This window comes from Ceratotherium simum, chromosome 3 (genome assembly GCF_057802395.1).
Source record: "Ceratotherium simum simum isolate JZ-2026a chromosome 3, ASM5780239v1, whole genome shotgun sequence".
In the NCBI taxonomy this organism is placed as follows: domain Eukaryota; kingdom Metazoa; phylum Chordata; class Mammalia; order Perissodactyla; family Rhinocerotidae; genus Ceratotherium; species Ceratotherium simum.
In genome coordinates, this window is record NC_141902.1 from 72,788,853 (window position 1) to 72,809,633 (window position 20,781).

Below are 20,781 nucleotides of genomic sequence, written 5' to 3' on the forward strand. Positions count from 1 at the left end.
AAGTAGAAACTTTGTAAATGAAAGGTGCAAGAGTAAATTTCCCTGAATGTATTTAATCTGCCGACCTTCAAGTTTCAGCATGCTTCATCTGGTATGGTGTGTTAAAGACATACTCAGTGTCGCTCAGGGTTACAAATGTGAAGGAACATGTAGGCTCAGAGATTCACCAAGTTTCCACCAGCTCATCCTCTGCTGTGTTGATCACAGAGAGGGAAACTGAGGCCCAGAGAGGGCAGTGGCTTCTCAAGGCCACACAGTCACTGAGGAGCAGATTAGAATGAGGGCGATCTAAGGCAAGTGCTAACTCTGCTGGTCTTGTTTCTACATTTTCTTTTAAGAAATTGTCCTCAGAATCATTCGCCTGGGTCTGCTGTCATTCGCTTTAGGGTCTGCACTGGCTGCGTGGTCAGCCGCCTTTGATATTTACTGCACATGAGTGCTCATTAAAACTAAATTCCCCACCACACAGCTTCTTTTCCCTAATTGGTGAGGGAGAAAATAAAGCAGAAAAGATGGGCTGATGGGAAAGCTTAAAAAGGAAAGCCAAGTTGGAACCAATGAGGGGACTGAAACGGAGATGGGAGGGTACCCCAGCCAGAGGAGGGAGGAAGAGGCCATGAAAGAGCTTCAAAATTGATTTCAATTGATAAAAATTGCCACTAAAGCAAGTGGCATTTCTTTTATTCTTTTTTTCCTTTAGTTAGTTTAGTTGTAACAGTAACATCCTCATTTTGGGAAAAAAAATCAAAATGTAGAAAATGAAAAGAGGAGAACAAAGGCGGCTTACCACCATTCCCCTTGGTCATGTCTTGGCCAGTGTTCTTTGTGACGTGTCCTGTGCTCATGCTCACTCAGGCACATGCTCGCGCACACTTCATTAAACACTCCTGTCATTTCATGTATTATTTTTATTTGGAATTACAGAGCGAGCATAACGCTCTTTCCCAATCTATAAACCCAGCTCCACTGGGCACCTTCCATGACTGGAGTGCCCCGTTGCGTGGCTGCACCAGGTGTCACACAGTGGACAGTGTCCAGGTCAGGGGCCCATGCTAAATGTGCTGCTGACTGCCGCCCTGCTGATCTCACTGCTGGGTATCACTGATGTCACCAGGAAAATAAAGTGTCTGCCCTTTTCTCTTTTAGACAAATCTCACAGGAAGATAAAAATTGGGAGACCAATATCCAGGAGCTACAAAAAAAGGTATCGTGGTTTCTTTTCTCAGGGATTCTGACTCACCTCTTGAAGAAGAGAGTGATTTCTTTTCTTTGCTTCACGTGAAGTTACTACTGGAAGTCACTTCTCTTTTTATTCCTGTAGTTGTATACAAGACATAAGTTATTTCCAAGTTAATGGGGAAAGTCATTCTCCAGACATGGTAGGCTTATTTTGTCCAGAAGTTGAAAAGTTAAGATTTTTATGTTCCCTTTAAGATAGGACGACCCTTTCTATGGTTAATGTGACTGCAGGACAGGTTGGCTGTACCTGAGACTCCTGCAGCCCTCACTGCCCCTGAAAGGCAGGTCTTTGGTTCCCAGTATATGGTAAGGAGATGGAGCCCAAGATGGAGAGGCATGCTGCGTGAGGTGAACAGCTTTAGGGGCAGAGACGGGGTGTGTATGTGTGTTTTATCATATCATATGGCTCTGCCTTCTAGGGGCAAAGCTCATTTTGGGTCCTTTTGTTCATTTTCCTGCTTTGGTGGACTTTCTCAGTCCATCTGAGGACACATAGTGTCCCTCTCCTGGCTGAAAGAGCTCCGCTCACGATCTGCTGGGAGTCATTTGTATCTTTGTGAAATTTTACATCTGAGTAGTTTCTTTCCTAGGGAGAGATTGAATACCTACTCTCTAATCATGATAGGAACATTTTGTCCTTTCCTAAGGGAAATTTAGATGTTGGGGTCTTGGTGGGTAATGTGTTCTTTGGGTCTCTCTCCCCAATCTCTGTCCCATTCAGATGGCTAGGGTTAAGAAAGGAGGGTATGGCTATGACACTTTTCTGGGCCCCAGAAAAGACCTTGCCTGCCTTGCTAGACCATGTAGTTCTGGCCACAAGTTAGAGAAGAGACTGTGTACCTCTCTGTGTACCTGGTGGATGAGGATTGGGGAGTGGTGGAAGGGAGATGCAAGGAGCTTGGCAATATCCCTGTATTGCATTTAAGAGTTCTTACTGTGATAACTCAGAGAGCCAAAAGGAGAAAATTTGACAGACACCTAAAATAACAAATACAAACTTTGGATCTTCTCCACTTATACCAGCTGAGCAATGCTAGAATGTTCTTTTTCCTGCCTGCTCCCTCCATTTCCAATCCTGGGACTGGCCATGGTGATACCCACTTTCTATGGTTAACATGGCTCCAGGGAAGCAGTGCAGTGCCTCCCCTCACACCTGCAGAGAAGCCATGGCCCTTTCCTCCTAATTCTCCATCACAGACTCATCTAGCAAAATTGGCCTTCCTTGGAGGTGGGAAGGGGAAGGTAAGTGGGGGCCAGCTGGGCCATGAGCCTTGGCAGTGTGGGGAAAGAAGACAGATGCTCAGGAGGTGGGCCCCATGGCCTGTGAGCAGGGGCCAGGGGCTGTAGCCAGAGCCACTGCAACACATAGGGGTAGCTTGTAGTTTTTATGGCAGCAGCTTTAACTGTGTGACAGGAAATCAAGAGAGAAAATATGTATCTCTCTATCTCTATCTTTCTATCTCTATACCTATACCTATACCTGTGCCATCTCTCTCTACTTTTATCTCTGTCTCTGCCCATGTCTATACCTATGTTCTTATCCATACCCATATCTATATCTATATCTATATCTATGTCCATGTCCATATCATATCTATACCCATATCTATGTTTATATCTATATATCTCTCTATACTAGATATCTGTATCTATCTAATTCTCGATAGAGATAGACGTAGATAGACAGATGTGTTGATGGGCTCACGCTTAAGAAAAGACACGGTGTAGTTGTCAGTTCACATGGTGGAGCACTGTTCACACAGGGGCCTGGTTAGGTGGGGCAGGACAACCCTGTGCCCATCTGTGCCTGCTTGTCGGGACCTCACTCCCTGCCCAGCCCCACACAGCCATGGCCCTTTGCACCCTGTGGGCACCTTGCCCCATCTTGCCCTGTGGCTCAGGACCACTGGAAGGAGGTCTGCAACTCCAAGGTTAATAAAGATGCTGCAGAGCACAGTGTGCCTTCTGGCACCTTTCCTCACCCCCGAATGACTGGGCAGGCTCTTACAGGTGTCATCTTGGTGATTAGGGGACTGCTAAGTGCCTTCTAGGGTTCCTGTGAGTGTTATGTGAAAGGACACGATGAGAGCCTTCAGCAAGAACATGTTAACCTCAGCACCACCATGAGCAGGGGTTTGTGTAATAGGAGGGAAAGTTGAACTAAAAGGCTGTAAGTGCACAGGAACTGTGGAAATGCATGTGTCTTGAAGGGCCAGGAGGTTGTGTGTTGTCTTCCCAATGGCTTTGCCAACGTCTCACCTAACACTGACAGTAGGGCTGGGAACACCTTAACATCTCTGTGTCATATTGAAAAACTATTTAGTCAGATGTTTTATAAAAGGATTGTACTGTGTTTTAAATTTATTGTGTTTATTTTTCATAGAAATTTTGAATGCTCTAACCCAGAATCTGTACAGTTTTACTTGTAATGCGTTACCTTATCATCTTCTTTCAAGTTCAAGGTGTTGTTTTTTGTCATAAGGAGAAATTTGTAGTGATTCCAGTCACATAGGAATATGGACACATTGCAGGAATCAGATTACATCAAGTAAATGAGTTGTGTTTTCCTCTCTCGCAGCACAGAATATCAGACAGGATTCTGCTCGCCAAATGCCTGACGGTGTTGGGATTTGTCATCTTCATGTTCTTTCTCAATTCATTTGTCCCTGGTGTTCATCTTGATCTCGGTAAGTCTAATTTTTGTTAGCTTTTGTTGATAGGCTTTGCAATTGGTGTCACAGTCTCGAAGGGAAGATTTCAAAGCTTGTTCCCAGACACTGGTGAGGAGGACTGAGATGGAAAGAAGGAAGCCTTTCTTCACTACCTCCAGTTTTATTTTCTGGAGAAGAGGGAGGAGGAGAGGGAGATGCATCTCCAGCCCCTGCTGTCTGAGTGCCACGGGTCGTCAGCCCCTCCAGGGTCTAACATTAGAAGGGATATGGAACAGAGTAGATATTATCATCTCTGTAATACTTGATAACCAGATCTTTAAACTATCCTCTGAGAAGCACCCCCAGAAGAGACAGGAGGTCATATCAGCAAGGCCACAGTCCTGCAATTTGTGCTACTTGACATGACGATTAGATGAGAGATTGTGAAAGGACCGGAGAATTACAAGAGGTCCACACAGCCCCCTCTCCTTGTTCTACGGTGCATCCCTTTTCCACATGCTGCAGAACCCCATTTTCCCACTTGCTCCCGTCGGTTTCTCTTCCCTTACTTTCACTGTACTACGACTCTCACTCTCCACTTTCTCAAGCTCTGGGTTGAGGTGGCAGGGCCCATCCCCTCCTGAGACATGGCCTCCTTGCACATTGCGCTCAGCGCATAGCTTGTTAACCCCCGCATCCTTCCACTCTTCATCAACATTTTCCACATTCCTTAGACTTTTCATATTGATTTAACAATTTATCTCTATGGGGGCCTTTTTCAAAACAAAACAAAAACCACTTCCGAAACCCACCTCACATGAAAGTATAGATTTATGAGAAAGATAAATTTGAGGTGGTGTCAAGGAGTATTTTCTTTAACCAAAAGCTTTACCTATAGTGTTCTTTCAAAAGTGAGCTCTGCTAAGATATTTTAAATATCTCTTTATAAAGATTTGATTTACTGCAACATTTGAAGAATATAACTTCTGTAGAAAGCAAAGCCTCTTAGCTTTCTGACATAGATGGAGAACATGGGCAAGCTTGTTATTTGCATCACTGCATTGCTCCTTTGGTTCTTGGCTACCATGAGAACTGTTTAGATTATAGGTCAGTTTCCCTTTTATGGCATATGCAGAAAGCCACATTTCTAGTCTCACACATAGCACATGAGGTACATACTTTTGACTGGGTGTCCCGCTTTATATCACGTATTCACAGAATTTGTTTTCTTTTTTTTTTTTTTTTGTGAGGAAGATCAGCCCTGAGCTAACATCCATGCTAATCCTCCTCTTTTTGCTGAGGAAGACCGGCTCTGAGCTAACATCTATTGCCAATCCTCCTCCTTTTTTTTTTTACCCCCAAAGCCCCAGCAGATAGTTGTATGTCATAGCTGCACATCCTTCTAGTTGCTGTATGTGGGACGCGGCCTCAGCATGGCCAGAGAAGCGGCGTGTCAGTGTGCACCCGGGATCCGAACCCGGGTAGCCAGTAGCGGAGTGCGAGCACTCAACCGCCAAGCCACGGTGCCGGCCCTGAATTTGTTTTCTTAAATAATCTCAAATCCAATTTGCCAGGCAGCCTGGGCTTGGTTCCAAGCTGACAAGTTCTTTATCAGACCTGAGAGCTGATCCACATAGAATCCTGGTGTAGTAATGAAGAATGCCAAAGCTAGAGTGGTAAAAATGTCATGAATTTTAATTGTATTTGGTGGATTACATCTATCAATTATTGTTGCAGTGTAATTATTTTTAATTACACTCCAGACATAATGTAATTTTGACATTATAAAGCTTTAATCACTACAAGAGTGTTAGGTGGTCACCAGTAGTATTAAACAAATACAATAAAATTGGTGTCTTGTGGGCAGAGGGGTTCCATTAGATAATTCTTTTGGGTGTTCGTAGATTATTTTGTTTATTATTTGTTTCTAATTTTATTTGAGATTCCACTTTAAAAGAATATAGCATGTATTTTAAAAACTATAAACTGTATATGAGTTTGCATACAATTTTGTTAGCATTTGGCAGTGGTCTTTTTATAAATGACAATACTTAAAACAAATCTTGATCACCCAAAAAGCTTCTTTGTGTCATCCTTTTGTAGTAATTCCCTGCCTTAATCCTAGCAACTCTTGATCTGTTCTCTATCACTTTAGTTTTGTCTTTTGGAGAATGTCGTATACCTGGAATCAGACCATATGCAACTTTTGGGACTGGCTTCTCCCAAACAGCATAATGCCTTTTGGATTTATCCAAGTTGTTGTTTATATCTATAGTTCATTCCTTCTGTTGCTGAGTAGTCTTCCATGGTATGGATACAGCATGGTTTGTTGATCCGTTCGCCCACTGAAAGACATTTGGGTTGTTTCCAGTTTTTGGTGATTGTAAGTAGAGCTACTCCAACCACTCATGTATATGGTTTTGTGTGAACTTAAGTTTTCATTTCTCTTGGGGAATTACTTAAGAGTGGGAATGCTGGGTCATATGGCAAATGTATATATTGCTGCACCATTTTCCAGAGTGGCTGTAGCACTTTGTACTCCCACAGCAGTGTGGGAATTCCAACTGCTCTACATCCTTGCCAGCAATGGCATGATTAGACTCCCTCTCTTGGAGTTCCACAGCACCTTGTACGTGCCTTAAATCTAGAACTCACATGGTATTCCAAGCATTTGTTTACCTCTCTGCTCTCTGGAATCCCTCTCTCTAGTTAGACTCAAGGGTGTGGTCCATGTCTTCTAAACTTTTTTCTCCTCAGTGCCTTCTGTTAATGCCTGACGTTACTAGATACTAATCTAGTATCTATCTAGTAGATACTAATCTGGTAGATACTAATCTAGTATCTATCTAGTAGATACTAATCTGGTAGATACTAATCTAGTATCTATCTAGTAGATACTAATCTGGTAGATACTATCTAGTAGATACTAATCTGGTAGATACTAATCTAGTATCTATCTAGTAGATACTAATCTGGTAGATACTAATCTAGTATCTATCTAGTAGATACTAGATCTAATACATTAGTAGATACAAGATATAGGTTTATGGAATGCATGAACAAGCTTCTTACTGATTCTCATAGATTCCAGCTTAATTATTGTGAGAATTTCTTTTTTTTTTTTTTAATTTTTTGTTTATTGCAGTAACATTGGTTTATAACATTGTAAAAATTTCAGGTGTACATCATTGTACTAAAAACGATGGTTAGATGCCACGAAGTAGGTGGCAATGCCTTAACCGTATGCATGTTGTCAGGCCCGAGGGCCTCTTCCATCCTTGTCAAGGGGAGTGCTAACCTTCTCTCCTTTCATACAACACTATTGTGAGAATTTCATATGCGGTTGACTCAGCCTGGGTTCCCTAGAGAGCAAAGCCTCAGGTAAAGGCTTAGGTGTAAGTTGTTCTTGGGGGACTGTGATCCCAGGGAAGAGAAGTGAGGCATGGAGAAGCAGAATATGAAGGAAGAGAGACAAAACAGGGCTGCATCATCATCTGGCCACCATTATGGGCCACTGGTTGCTCCATCCCATAGGATTGTCGGAAAAGAAGTATGAAATGTGTCTCAGGATTGTCCATGGGTTGCGTGAGAGGAAGAGGGAGCATTTACCCAATGCCCCCCCTCCCCCATTGGTCCAAGTTTCTCCCTATGGAATGCCAACTTGCACGTGCATTTGGCTGGTACACGCACAAAGGCCACACAACAGAGAAGCCTCAATTGGGAAGCAGATGTTGGTGCATGAGTTCAAGGGCAGATTCAGTCAGGGTACACCTGCATGAGGACACATCCACACAGAGCTGGCCACTGCCACAGGCTTCGGGTCAGAGACAGGAGAGCCCTGAGGGACCCAAAGGTGTGCAAGAGTAGCACAAAGTGAAGTAACACAAAGTGAAGAAAGAAAAGTGAATAAGGGCCACGGCCACAATTCATGTGCATCGGGCAAAGAGATATTTCCCTGATGTGCAAGGAAGGAGCTTTACCTCATAATGTGCACCAGAATTAACTCCAGATTGCTCAGTTGTTACATATGTAGGTCCATAGTCCCTACGTGAAACTCTTGGTGCCAGATATGTTTCAAAACTCAGATATTTTTGTTTGTATTTTACAAAGACAATTCAGTGCACATACTGAATTGTATCTAATGTAAACCCCCCCAGAGATTCAGGGCCAGCACCCTGTCATCTAAGCATTAATATTTCTGCAGTGAAGCATGAATATTTGTACAAGGTGGGATAAATTAAGACCACAAATAGCCTCATTCGGTTCAAATCAGGTTTTGTTGAATTTTGACCTAAAACTTATGAAAAATTTTGCTTTTCTGAACTTTAGGATTTCAGAATTATGGACAACTGATTATGAAACTATAGAATCAGTGAGCTGCCTTTATCTGTGGCCTTAAAATTTATAACTTTGATTAGCAATTTTCTAGGTCTCTTTCTTTGACAATTAGTACAGAATGTCCCCCTAGGTTCTCTCACAATATAGTTGATTAGATTTAAGTTCTTTCTGTAATTTTTTTCCCTGATTATGGTTTCTAAATTGCTAATGTTCTCAATGTCCCTTGGTGTCCTCTTATTGAACAATTTTATTGTCTTTGTGAAAGTATTTTTAGCTACCAATAAAGCAATCGGCTTGATCAGTCTTAAGCAAAATAGGGGATTATTAGAATGATACTGGGCTAACTGGCAGACTCCAAGGGATGATGGGCACTGAGGGGGCAGACTCAGGAAGAAGAAAGGCACCCAGACAGAGGGCATGCTCCTGTCCCCCAAACACCCTCCATTCACTTCTCGTAGCCTAATGCTTCTCCATGGATCATTTTCTTGTCTTCTGCTCATGGCAGAATAGAGATAGTCTCATTAGATTCCCGATTTATAGGATCTTAATTTCAGCCACACAGAGAGCAAAGGCTATTTTGAGTCCTAAATTTCCTGATGTAGTCTTATCGCTCAGATTGGGTTATCTTCCTTTCCTAACCCAGAAATTATGACCAGGAGGAGAGGGGCCACATGGTAAAACGGCCTGGAGTGGCTGGAGTTACAGTTCTTAGAGAAAGGGAGTCATTGTGAGCTGGACAGATATCCCCAAAACTTCCTAATATACTTCCTGGGTACTCTAACTTCTAGTAAGTAATTCATTTCACTTAAGTCATTCACTCATTTATCCAATCATTTACTTCATGCATTTGTACAATAAATGCAGGTGGTCGTCGAGGGGCTGGGGATAGTGTGGTGAACGTAAAAACCAAGTCACTGCTCTCATAGGTCTCCCATCCTAGAAGGAAGATGGATCTATATTGATTCATGTGAGGTGCAGTGATTAAGACACTGAGATCTTCAGAGGTCTCATAGTCTCATGCAGGGGCAGGGCTAGGGTACCAAGTTATAAAGACAAATATGATAACTTCACAATCAAGGTACAGATGAACTATTGTAGGTGTTAAAATGGAAGAGAACTAGAAGTAGGCGGGGGAAGGAAATGGAGGATAAGGAGAAAGAAGAAGAGAGGGAGGAGGAGGAGGGGGAGGAAGAAGAAGAATGGGAGGAGGGGGAGGAAGAAGAACAGGAGGAGGGGGAGGAGGTGGGAGAGGAGGAGGAGGAGGAGGAAGAAGAGGTCACATCCAACAGAAAAGGTAAAGAAATGCCTCTTGGAGGAGGCAGCATTTGACATGGGCTTTGACAAAAGAGTAGGATTTCAAAAGTTGAGGATGAGATTAAAGATTTCAAACAGACAGAGCAAGTTGAGCAAATACAAGGAAGCAAGTGAACCTTGCAGAAATTCCAATAAAAAACAGTAATAATTGGCCTACAGTGGCCCGTAGTGTATGCCTGGCTACTGGATGGTAGTGCCCCAACAGGTGGGTCAGTAGCACCCTTCACACTGGGCGGGTGGTTCAGAAATGTTATTGTTCTGAGTGAGCTCAGACACTCACCAGCCCACAGGATGGATCTGTTCTTTTTATGGCTGAGAGGATTTGACCATGTTGTCTTCTGGCCAACGTGTTATCTAACCATAAACATAGACTGGTAGTGTGAAATGGTACATTATAACAAGAACACCAGTGTATTAATTTCAAATAAGAGCTGTAACTGTGAAGGGGACAGTATATTTGGATCTTGGGGTCAGTCAAAGGGTTTGGGTGTTTAATGGCATCATGCTGTGAGTGCCTGTGAGTGACAGATGAGGAACTGAGCCTCTGATTAAGTCACATGATCACTCGGTTAGGGAGGGCTGAGATGATCTAGTTTTGGATGTCTTTCCAGGACTCCATGCTCCCTCAGAGAAAGGCTTTTTCTTTATATTGCCTCAAAGTAGACTTAAGGGAATGGTGACACTCACCTGGGTTGGAAGGATGATTTGGGCTCAGATACAGTGAGATGGAGGAGGGTCTCCATCAACAAATGGAGAAGACGGTGAGGAAAGCTCCAGGGACAGAGAAATTCGGGAAACCTGATCCATCACTATAAATGAAACAAAAATGCTAACAAAATCCTCAAAAGAAATTAGGAGCTCTAACTGAAAAGACTGGCATAATAGAAAAAAACCTTGATATGTGTTTATATATAAAGCATATGAGGCAGTTGTTACATGTAGTTTGTGTTAATCTGGTAATAAAAATATTTAAATCCCTAGATAGCTCCTTCCTACTTTTTATCAAATATTCATCTTTTTTTTAACTTCAGAACAACAGCATTTTTATTCTTATCTAACAATTTATGAATAGAAATGACATGAAAATTAGGAGAGACTTTCCTCTTCACTTTGATTTTTACTCCATTTGTTCCATTTGAATGTATGTTAAATAATTATCAAAATTAAAGGAATATTTGAGAGAAAACATGATGATACTAAAAGAAATCCTAAGAAGTTATGCATGTACTTCTTGCCTGACTCTAGGCACTTTTATAATTTGTAAAAAGCTTTTTTTTTTTTGTATTGAGGTAACATTGGTTTATTACATTATATAAATTTTAGATGTACATCATTATATTTCAATTTCTGTGTAGATTACATCATGTTCACCACCCAAAGGCTAACTACGGTCTATCACCATACACATGTGCGAGTCACCCCTTTTGCCCTCCCCCTTGACAAGGGAGCCAAGAACATACAATGAAGAAAGGTATGTTCTTGGCTTCCTTGTCAAAAATTAGCTGTTCATATATGTGTGGGTTTATTTCTGGGCTCTTGATGATTGGTGTGTCTGTTTTAGTGCCAGTGCCATGCTGTTTTGATTACCGTAGCTTTGTAGTATATTTTGAAATCAGGGAGTGTGATACCTCCAGCTTTGTTCTTTTTTTCTCAGGATTCCTTTGGTTATTCAGGGTCTTTTGTTGTTCCGTATAAATTTTAGGGTTCTTTGTTCTACTTCTGTGAAAAATGTTGTAGAGATTTTGATAGGGATTGCATTGATTCTGTAGATTGCTTTAGGAAGTATGGACATTTTAACTATGTAATTTTTCCAATCCAAAAGCACAGAATATCTTTCCATTTCTTTGTGTCTTCTTCGATTTCTTTCAACAATGTTTTATAGTTTTCAGTGTACAGATCTTTCACCTCTTTGGTTAAATTTATTCCTAGGTATTTTATTCTTTTTGTCGCAATTGTAAATGGGATTGTATTCTTAATTTCTCTTTCTGCTACTTCACTGTTAGTATATAGAAATACAAATGATTGTTGTATATTGATTTTCTATCCTGCAACTTTACTCTATTCATTTATTATTTCTAAAAGCTTTTTGGTGGATTCTTTAGGGTTTTCTCTATGTAAAATCATGTCATATGCAAATAGTGACAGTTTCACTCCTCCCCTTCCAATTTGTATCCCTTTTATTTCTTTTTCTTGCCTGATTGCTCTGGCTAGAACTTCCAATACTATGTTAAACAGGGTGGTAAGAGTGGGCATCCTTGTCTGGCTCCTGTTCTTAGAGCGATAGCTTTCAGTTTTTCTCCATTGAGGATGATATTAGCTGTGGCTTTGTCATATATGACCTTTATTATGTTGAGGTGCTTTCCTTCTATACCCATTTTATTCAGAGTTTTTATCATAAATGGATGCTGTATCTTGTCAAATGCTTTCTCTGCATCTATTGAGATGATCACGTGGTTTTTATTCTTCATTTTGTTAATATGATGTATCATGTTGATTGATTTGCAGATGTTGAACCATCTGTGCATCCTTGGAATAAATGTCGCTTGATCATGGTGTATGCTCTTTTTAACGTATTGATGTATTCAATTTGCTAGTATTTTGCTGAGGATTTTTGCATCAGTGTTCATTGTCCTTGTCTGGTTTTGGTATCGAGTTAATGTTGGTCTCATAGAATGAGTTAGGAAGCTTCCCCTCCTCTTCAGTGTTTGGGAAGAGTTTGAGAAGGATAGGTATTAAGTCTTGTTTCAGTGTGTGGTAGGATTCACTGGGGAAGCCATCTTGTCCTGGACTTTTATTTTTTGGCAGGTTTTTGATTACTGTTTTGATCTCCTTACTGGTGATTGGTCTATTAAATTTTCTATTTCTTCTTGATTCGGTTTTGGGAGGTTGTATGATTCTAAGAATTTGTCCATTTCTTCTAGATTATCCAATTTGTTGGCATATAGTTTTTCATAGTAGTCTCTTACAATCTTTTGTATTTCTGAGGAGTCTGTTGTAATTTCTCCTCTTTAATTTCTGATTTTATTTGTTTGAGCCTTGTCTGTTCTTTTCTTGGTGAGGCAAGCTAAAGGTTTGTCAATTTTGTTTATCTTTTCAAACAACAAGCTCTTCATTTCATTGATTTTTTTCTATTATTTTTTTTAGTCTCTTTCATTTATTTCTGCTCTGATTTTTATTATTTCCTTTCTTCTACTGATTTGGGGCTTTATTTGTTCTTCTTTTTCTAGATCCTTTAGGTGCACTGTTAGATTGTTTATTTGAGATTTTTCTTATTTGTTGAGGTAGACCTGTATTGCTATAAACTTCCCTCTTAGAACTGCTTCTCCTGTATCCCGTAAATTCTGGCATGTCATATTTTCATTGTCATTTGATTCTCCATTGATTTCTTCATTGACCCAATCATTGTTCTGTAGCATTTCATTTAATTTCCACATATTTGTGGCTTTTCTGATTTTCTCCTGTAGCTGGTTTCTAGTTTCATACCGTTGTGGTCAGGAAAGATTCTTGGTATTATTTCAGTCTTCTTAAATTTATTGAGATTTGTTTTGTGGCCTAATATGTGATCTATCCTGGACAATGTTCCATGTGCATTCAAAAAGAATGTATATTCTGTGGTTTTTGGATGGAAAGTTCTCTATATATGTACTAAGTCCATCTGGCCTAATGTGTCATTAAAGACAGTGTTTCCGGGTTGATCTTCTGTTTAGATGATTGATCCATTGGTGTAAGTGGGGTGTTAAAGTACCCTACTATTATTGTGTTACTGTCTATTTAATAGTGGCTTTATATATTTAGGTGCTCCTATATTGGGTGCATAGATATTTACAAGTGTTATATCTTCTTGTTGGATTGTTCCCTTTATCATTATGAAGTGCCCTTCTTTGTCTCTTGTTACAGTTTTTGTTTTAAAGTCTATTTTGTCTGAGATGAGTAGTGCTACCCCAACTTTCTTTTCATTGCCATTTGCATGGAGTATCTTTTTCCATCCCTTCATTTTCAGTTTGTGAGTGTCTTTAGGTCTGAAGTGTGTCTTTTGTATGCAGCATATATATGGGTCTTGTTTTTTTAATCCAGTCAGCCACCCTATGTCTTTTGATTGGAGCATTTAGTCCATTGACGTTTAAAGTAGCTATTGATATATATGTACTTATTGCCATTTTGTTACTCTTTTTCTGACTGTTTTAGTAGTTCTTCTCGGTTCCTTTCTTCTTCTCTTGCTCTCTTCCCATGTGGTTTGATGGCTTTCTCTAGTATTATATTTGGGTTCCTTTCTCTTAATTTTTTTGTATTTATTATGGGTTTCTGGTTTGTGATTACCATGAAACTCATATATAGTAACCTACCTATATAGCAATCTATATTAAGTTGATGGTCTCTTTTAAGTTTGACCTCTTGCTAAAAGCTCTACTCTTTTACTCCTCTCCTCCCACATTTTATATTTTTGATATCATATTTAACCTCTTTTTTTGTGCATGTGTATCCATTACCCTCTTATCATGGAAGTAGATAATTTTAGTACTTTTGTCTTTTGACCTTCATATTATCTTCATAGCTGGTTGATCTGCTACCTTTACTGTATGTTTGCCTTTACCAATGATTTTATTGCCTTTTTTTGGATAATTTTCTTATTCCTGTTTGTGGTCTCCTCTTTTCCACTTAAATAAGTCTGTTTAGCATTCCTTTAAGGCTGCTTTCTTGGTGATACACTCCTTTAGTTTTTACTTGTCTGAGAAACTCTTTCTCTCTCCTTCCATTCCGAATGATAACCTTGCTGGGTAGAGTATTCTTGGCTGTAGGTTTTTTCCTTTCAGTGCTTTAAATATATTGTGCCACTCCCTTCTAACCTATAAGATTTCTGCTGATAAGTCAGCTGATGGCCTTATGGGGTTTCCTTTGTGTATGTAACTTGTTGCCTTTCTCTTGCAGCTTTTAGGATTCTCTCTTTGTCTTGAGCTCTTGACATTTTAACTATGAAATGTCTTGGTGTGGGCCTTTTTGGGTTCATCTCGTTTGGTGCTCTCCATGCTTCCTGTACCTGGATGTCCGTTTCCTTCCTTAGGTTAGGAAGTTTTTCAGCTATTATTTCTTCAAATAGATTCTCTGCCCCTTTTCTCTCTCTTCACCTTCTGGGACACCTAAAACAGAGATGTTAATGCAGTTGATGTTGTCCCAGAGGTCCCTTAGCTTGGTGATTCAGCTTGGGTGATTTCCTGTAGTCTTTTGTCAGCTTGCTGACCTGCTCTTCGTATCATCTTCAGAAGAATGGTGGTGACCAGCTCTTGGGTGACCAGCTGCATTGTCAATGAGCAGTAATATTTTGAAAGAAATCATTTTTTCTGAGCATTAGGTCTCAACAGTAGGCTTAAAATATTCAGTAAACCATGTTGGAAACAGGTTTTGTCATCCGGGCTTTGTTGTTTCATTTATAGATCACAGGCAGAGTAGATTTAGCATAATTCTTAAAGGCCCTAGGATTTTTGGAATGATAAATGAGACTTAGCTTCAACTTAAAGTCACCAGCTGCATTAGCCTATAACAAGAGAGTCAGCCTGTCCTTTGAAGCTTTGAAGCCAGGCATTGACTTCTCTCTAGCTATGAAAGTCCTACATGGCATCTTCTTCCAATATAAGGCTGTTTCATCTACATTGAAAATCTGTTGTTAGTGTAGCCATCTTCATTAATCATCTTAGCTAGATCTTCTGGATAACTTCCTGCAGCTTCTACTTCAGTACTTGCTGCTTCACCTTGTACTTTTATGTTATGGAAATGGCCTCTTTCCTTAAACCTCATGAACCAACCTCTGCTAGCTTCAGACTTTTCTTCTACAGCTTCCTCATCTCTCTCAGCCTTCATAGAATTGCAGAGAGTTAGGGCCTTGCTCTGGATTAGGCTTTGGCTTTAGGGAATGTTGTGGCTGGTTTGATCTATCCAGACCACTAAAACTTTCTCCACATCAGCAATAAGGCTGTTTTGCTTTCTTATCATTTATGTGTTCACTGGAGTAGCACATTTAATTTCCTTCAAGTACTTTTCCTTTACATTCATAACTTGGCTAACTATTTTGTGCAAGAGGCCTAGCTTTTGGCTTATCTCAGCTTTTGACATGCCTTCCTCACTAAGCTTAATCATTTCTAGCTTTTGATTTAAAGTGAGAGACATGAGACTCTTACTTTCACTTGAACAACTAGAGGTCATTGTAGGGTTACTAATTGGCCTGATTTCAGTATTGTTTTGTCTCAAGGAATAGGGAGGCCCAAGGAGAGGAAGAGAGATGGGGGAATGGCTGGTCAGTGGAGCAGTGAGAACACAACATTTATCAATTAAGTTTGCCATCTTATATGGGTGAGGTTCATGGTGCCCCCAAGCAATTACAATAGTAACATCAAAGATTACTATCACACATCACCATAACAAATATAATAATAATGAAAAAGTTAGAAATATTGCAAGAATTACTAAAATTTGACACAGAGATGCAAAGTGAACAAACGATATTGGAAAAATGGCACCTATAGACTTGCTCAACACAATGTTGCCAGAATTTTTGAAAAACGCAGTATCTGCGAAGCACAGTAAAATGAAGCACAATAAAACGGTGTGCCTCTATTTGTTGTTGTTGTTGCTGTTTGTTTGTTTAGTGACTTTCCTGAACTAATTCTGCAAAGTCTGTATTCTTTGTCATGTGTAACCACTGGAGTCTGTGCTTGTTTAGATTAGTGGGAAGCTAATGCTTGGATAGAGGCTTCATTAAATGCCTTAAACCAATAATTCCCCTGCCTTTGCCAAGAGGCTCTGTGTGTTTGCAGGCATGCATTCAATGCTCCAGCAGGCAGTTTACAACTTTTCCAATGCCTTTAGTTCCTGCTTGTGTAAGCCTTAAAAGGGCAGTCAGAGATGAGATCTTAGGTCTTTCTCATGTCTTTCTTGGGCATACAGACAACCCTACAAGTGCCTGTGGCATTTAGATTCCCAGGAATATATTATAACTTTTCAAAATCCCCTATGGGCATCTCATTCTTCAGCTTTCCTTTTAAGTTTTTTGGAAAGCTTCTTCATAGTCCCAACTATTATTGCTGCCACAAACAGCTGAGATTGTAAACAATTGCCACTAATTATTTTCAACATATGCCCTGGGAAAAAAGGCTGTTCCCAGTGAGTCAGCTCTTAGGTCAAATATGTCATAACAGTGAACTCTTAAGTCCCACCCTGGGAGTAGGAGTTTCCAGGGAACTTCTAGACAGGTCAAATAGTGACAGTTCTTTAGGGATGGGGCTTTTGGGAAACTCCAAACCTATTGTATCCCTTCAATGGCTGCTAGGTTGCTGGTTTTCATTGTAATTGTAGGGCTCTTGGTTTTCAAGACTACCACAGAGCCAAAGAGGGAGGGATGGGAATGGAGCAGTTAAAATGCCACAAAGCTCACTGTTCTTATCAAGATTCAGCTGTATTTCTTGAATAAACATGCTTCATATTGTTGCAAACATTTAGTTCATTTACAGAGTTCCAAAACAGTTGATTTTGATACCCTTTGTATTCTCACTGCTTTTTTGGAGGAGCAGATTTTTGGAGTTTACTTACTTACTTTGCTATTGCCACTGACATCACTGCATTGTTGAGTTTTAGGTGGCTGTGATTGTAGATATTTATTGTGTCACTATCAACAAAGACTACCTCCTTTTCTGAGGGATGTGATTTGTGTCCTTTAATCATTGGTGACCAGCAGCATCTCTTCTTGGATGCTGCTAAGAATTTTGATTACCTGGTGAAGATTGGTCTTCCAGGTGACTTGGCAAGAAAAAGACCAAGAGGGAAAGAGAGCTTTACCAATGTCATGCATGGGTTCGCAGCCCAATTCCTCCTTTCAGTGGAGGTGAAAGGCTGGCTTGGGTGGGGATGGGGTGGGGACTAGAGAGGCAAGAGGCCTCGCTAAGTCTGATTATGCGACACTTTCCAGTCATTTACATGTGGCTTCCCAGGGAGTGCAGGGCATCCTTCTGATCCCTCCACCTTCTTCAAAATCAGTCCGTGCCCACTCCTGACAGCTGGATCCCCAAATACCTGCCCTATTGAAATACTTTTCTCACTAAATCACATGTGAACCTGTTTTCTCATTTATTTGGCAATTCTAAATGTGATTTACAGTAACTACAATCTTCTTTTGCTATAAAAGTAATTTGCTACTGACTCAGGAGCAACTCAACCAGTTTTATTGAGCCACAAATCTTGAGCACCATGTAAACACTGTGAGATATAAAGATGAAGAAGGCTAGTTACTCTCCTCTAGTTGCTTAAAACCACAACCGTGGTGGAACATAGTGAAGCATTTCATAAGGTTGGTCATATTTTGATCCTGATTCTTCATATTTAACTATTTACTATTGTTTGTGGTCTTCCTCTTTTATTAGCTCCAGTATGTTTTAAATAATGCAGCCAATATCCTCCATTGAGCACAAAGTGGTCAATGAATTTGAGGTAGAGCAAACAATTTAATGACTGTTCCTCCCTTCATGTTTTTATTCCAAATGGCCTGTCTTACATAGGTCTGTGCCTAGCAATAAGGTCACTGAGGTTTTTAAGGGCTGGATAGTTTTGACAGAGAACCATGGATCTTTCAGGATTGTTACTGATCTATTTAAACAAAATTACTTATGAACTATTGTTGGGAGAGCTAGGTGTTAGACATGCATTCATCATGAGACTTGTTAGAATTCTCATATCTGCTTAAATGGCTGTTACTTACAGTTTTCTCATTGGTCATTAACCTTGACATCCTAAATTGTCTCAATATGTATTAACATTGTTTCCTATGTAAAATTATATTCCCCCCTTAACCTTAAAAAAAAAAAGACAATCCTCATATTTGCTATAGAAAACCAGATCTGGAGAACTCAGACACCTACAGAGTTTCAGAAGAATTGGGACCAAGAGATCATTTCTTCTGGCGCTCTGGATAGCTCTAACTTTGGAGTCATAATGCTAGGAAGAGCCCCAAGCTGAAAGCAGTTCACATATCTATCAACTCTAGAATGGATAAATAAATTGTGAGATAATCATACAATGGAATACTATACAGAAATAAAAATAAATGTATTACCGAAACTGACAACACGACTGAATCTCACAAACATGTTGAGCAAAAGAAAAGTCTTATAGGAAAGAGTACATACTGCAGTCATGCTTCACTTACCGATAGGGATACATTCTGAGAAATGCATGGTTAGGCGATTTCGTGGTTGTGAGAACATCACAGAGTATTCTTACACAAACCTAAACGGTATAGCCTACTACACACCTAGACTATGTGGTACTAATCTTATGGGACCACTGTCGTATATGCGATCTGTCATTGACCGAAACGCTGTTATGTGGTGCATGACTGTATGTGATTTGATGTATAAAGAACTCAGAGAGAGGCAGATCTACTCTATGGTGTTAGGAGTCAGGGAGAGTATAATGAATGGGAGGAGATCTAATTGGACTTTTGGGATGTTGATAATGTTCTGTTTCTGGCCCTGAGAGGAAGTTACATGGATGTATTTCCTTTGTAATTCAAAATTGATGCACTTTTCTGTATGTATACTATAGTTCAATTAGTGATTTGTTCAATAGTTCAATAAAATGATTTAATGAATACGTTCACTGTATCAATTGGAGTCCTGCGAGAAAACAGAAAGCACACTCCAATTTGGTAATATGAGTAGAATTTACTAACAGAGCTGTTTACCAAGGTGAAGGCAAGGTGGAGGAATCCATGAAGGATAGTGTGGTGTCCCAGAGCCAGGGTATGTGTGTGTGAGAAAGAGAGAGAGGAGGAGGAAGATAGGGAGAGAGAGGGAGAGAGGATGGAGATTCCTAGGAACTAGACAGATGTGATGATAAAGCCACCTTGACAAGAGCTTTGTGACCTTCAGTGGAAGGACCATACAGGGAGGGATCCAAAGTAATGAATGCCCCAAGCCCTCTCACTCCGAGTCCATCTCCCACTAGGGCTTCCCTTTGGCAGAGCCCAGGTAGAATCCTGGGCATGAGAACCTTTTGATATGGTCCACACAAGTCAGCCTTGGGGACAGAGAGCAGGTAGGGATGGTGGAGCTTGGACAGGCAAGGGAACTCAGCAGAGTCCCGTGAACCTACATCACTTGTCAGTATTGGTAGAAAACTTTCAGGCAAAACACTTAGAATTAGAATCACTTATGTTTCAATCACCTTTATTCTTCCCAACCTCAGCTCTTTTAAACTACTGACTTGATATAATCATGGTGTTTCCTAAGCCTGATTGGAAGCCACACGAAAGCTTCTGGGTATTGAAAGGGAGCCATTAGCTTTACTCTGAGCTTTGGGAACCGCAGCTGGGAACCTTGGACAGTTTGCAGCCACCTCCCTGGCTCGAGTATGGAGAGGGTAGATCTGGAGCCAGACGACCTTGGCCCTAAGCCTGTCTCCAGTACTCTTTTGCTTGATGCCTGTGGGCACCTGCTCTGTACCTCAGTACCCTGTATGAGGTTGCCGTGAGGACTGAATCACTTACTATATAGACAGAGGCCTTAGAAACAGCACCCGGTGTGCAACTGGGTCCAATGTGAATGGACAGTTCAGGCTGATTGCTAAGCAGCTCAGGAAAACAGAGGATGATGAAAAATGGTCTTGCTTTTGCTAGATTTTAAAGGGAAACTAGGAAGAATAGAACTTTTCTCATGAGAAGAAACCTGTGTAGTCTTTATAATAATTGCACAGGTAATGAGTTGATCTCTTCTTGGTCCCAGGCAATTGCCCTATGCGTGGCGCTATAATAGAACTTCACCCCTTGGTGACTTGGCTCATTGTAAGCTTCTAATCCAGCTCACCCCATGCTGCCTGTCCTTCTTTCTTACCCCACTGTGGACTGGGAGCTCCCTAGGAGAGAGCATTGGGCTTGCACCCTGGAGACATAGTGCTTGGGTAAAGACAGGTTCAGTGGTAGGTCTAAAACTGTACAGGAAACTGCAAGGAAACTGTACAGTATGTTCTTTATAAAAGATTGCGGGGTGGTTTCAGGACAAAATTAAGTTACATTTCTGAGTATATGAAACAAACCACCTTTTGGGGAGAGATTTCATAAGTGGAATTACCAGATTTATTCTTAAGTAGTGATAGCGTTCCATCTAAGACTGAGCTCATGAGTGGAATCCAACTTGGTGGAATGGAAAGAAATTCTCACAGACTGGGGATTGAATCCTGGTTTTGCCCCCAGCAAGCTGTT

The 20,781-nt window shown here is 40.6% G+C and overlaps 1 protein-coding gene and 1 non-coding gene across 3 annotated transcripts in view; one reads left to right on the forward strand and one right to left on the reverse strand.

The window, feature by feature from the left end:
- Positions 1–20,781, forward strand: part of OCA2 (OCA2 melanosomal transmembrane protein) — a 350,637-nt gene that overhangs the window by 144,533 nt on the left and 185,323 nt on the right. For both annotated transcript variants that reach the window (XM_004421907.3, XM_087428803.1), the window contains 2 exons: positions 1,147–1,204; positions 3,818–3,926. In XM_004421907.3, the coding sequence (XP_004421964.2) occupies positions 1,147–1,204; positions 3,818–3,926 (167 nt within the window). The remainder of the gene's footprint in view (positions 1–1,146; positions 1,205–3,817; positions 3,927–20,781) is intronic.
- Positions 7,085–7,210, reverse strand: LOC147917609 (U6atac minor spliceosomal RNA). The gene has a single exon (XR_015551808.1). It is a non-coding gene; the product is annotated as a U6atac minor spliceosomal RNA (small nuclear RNA).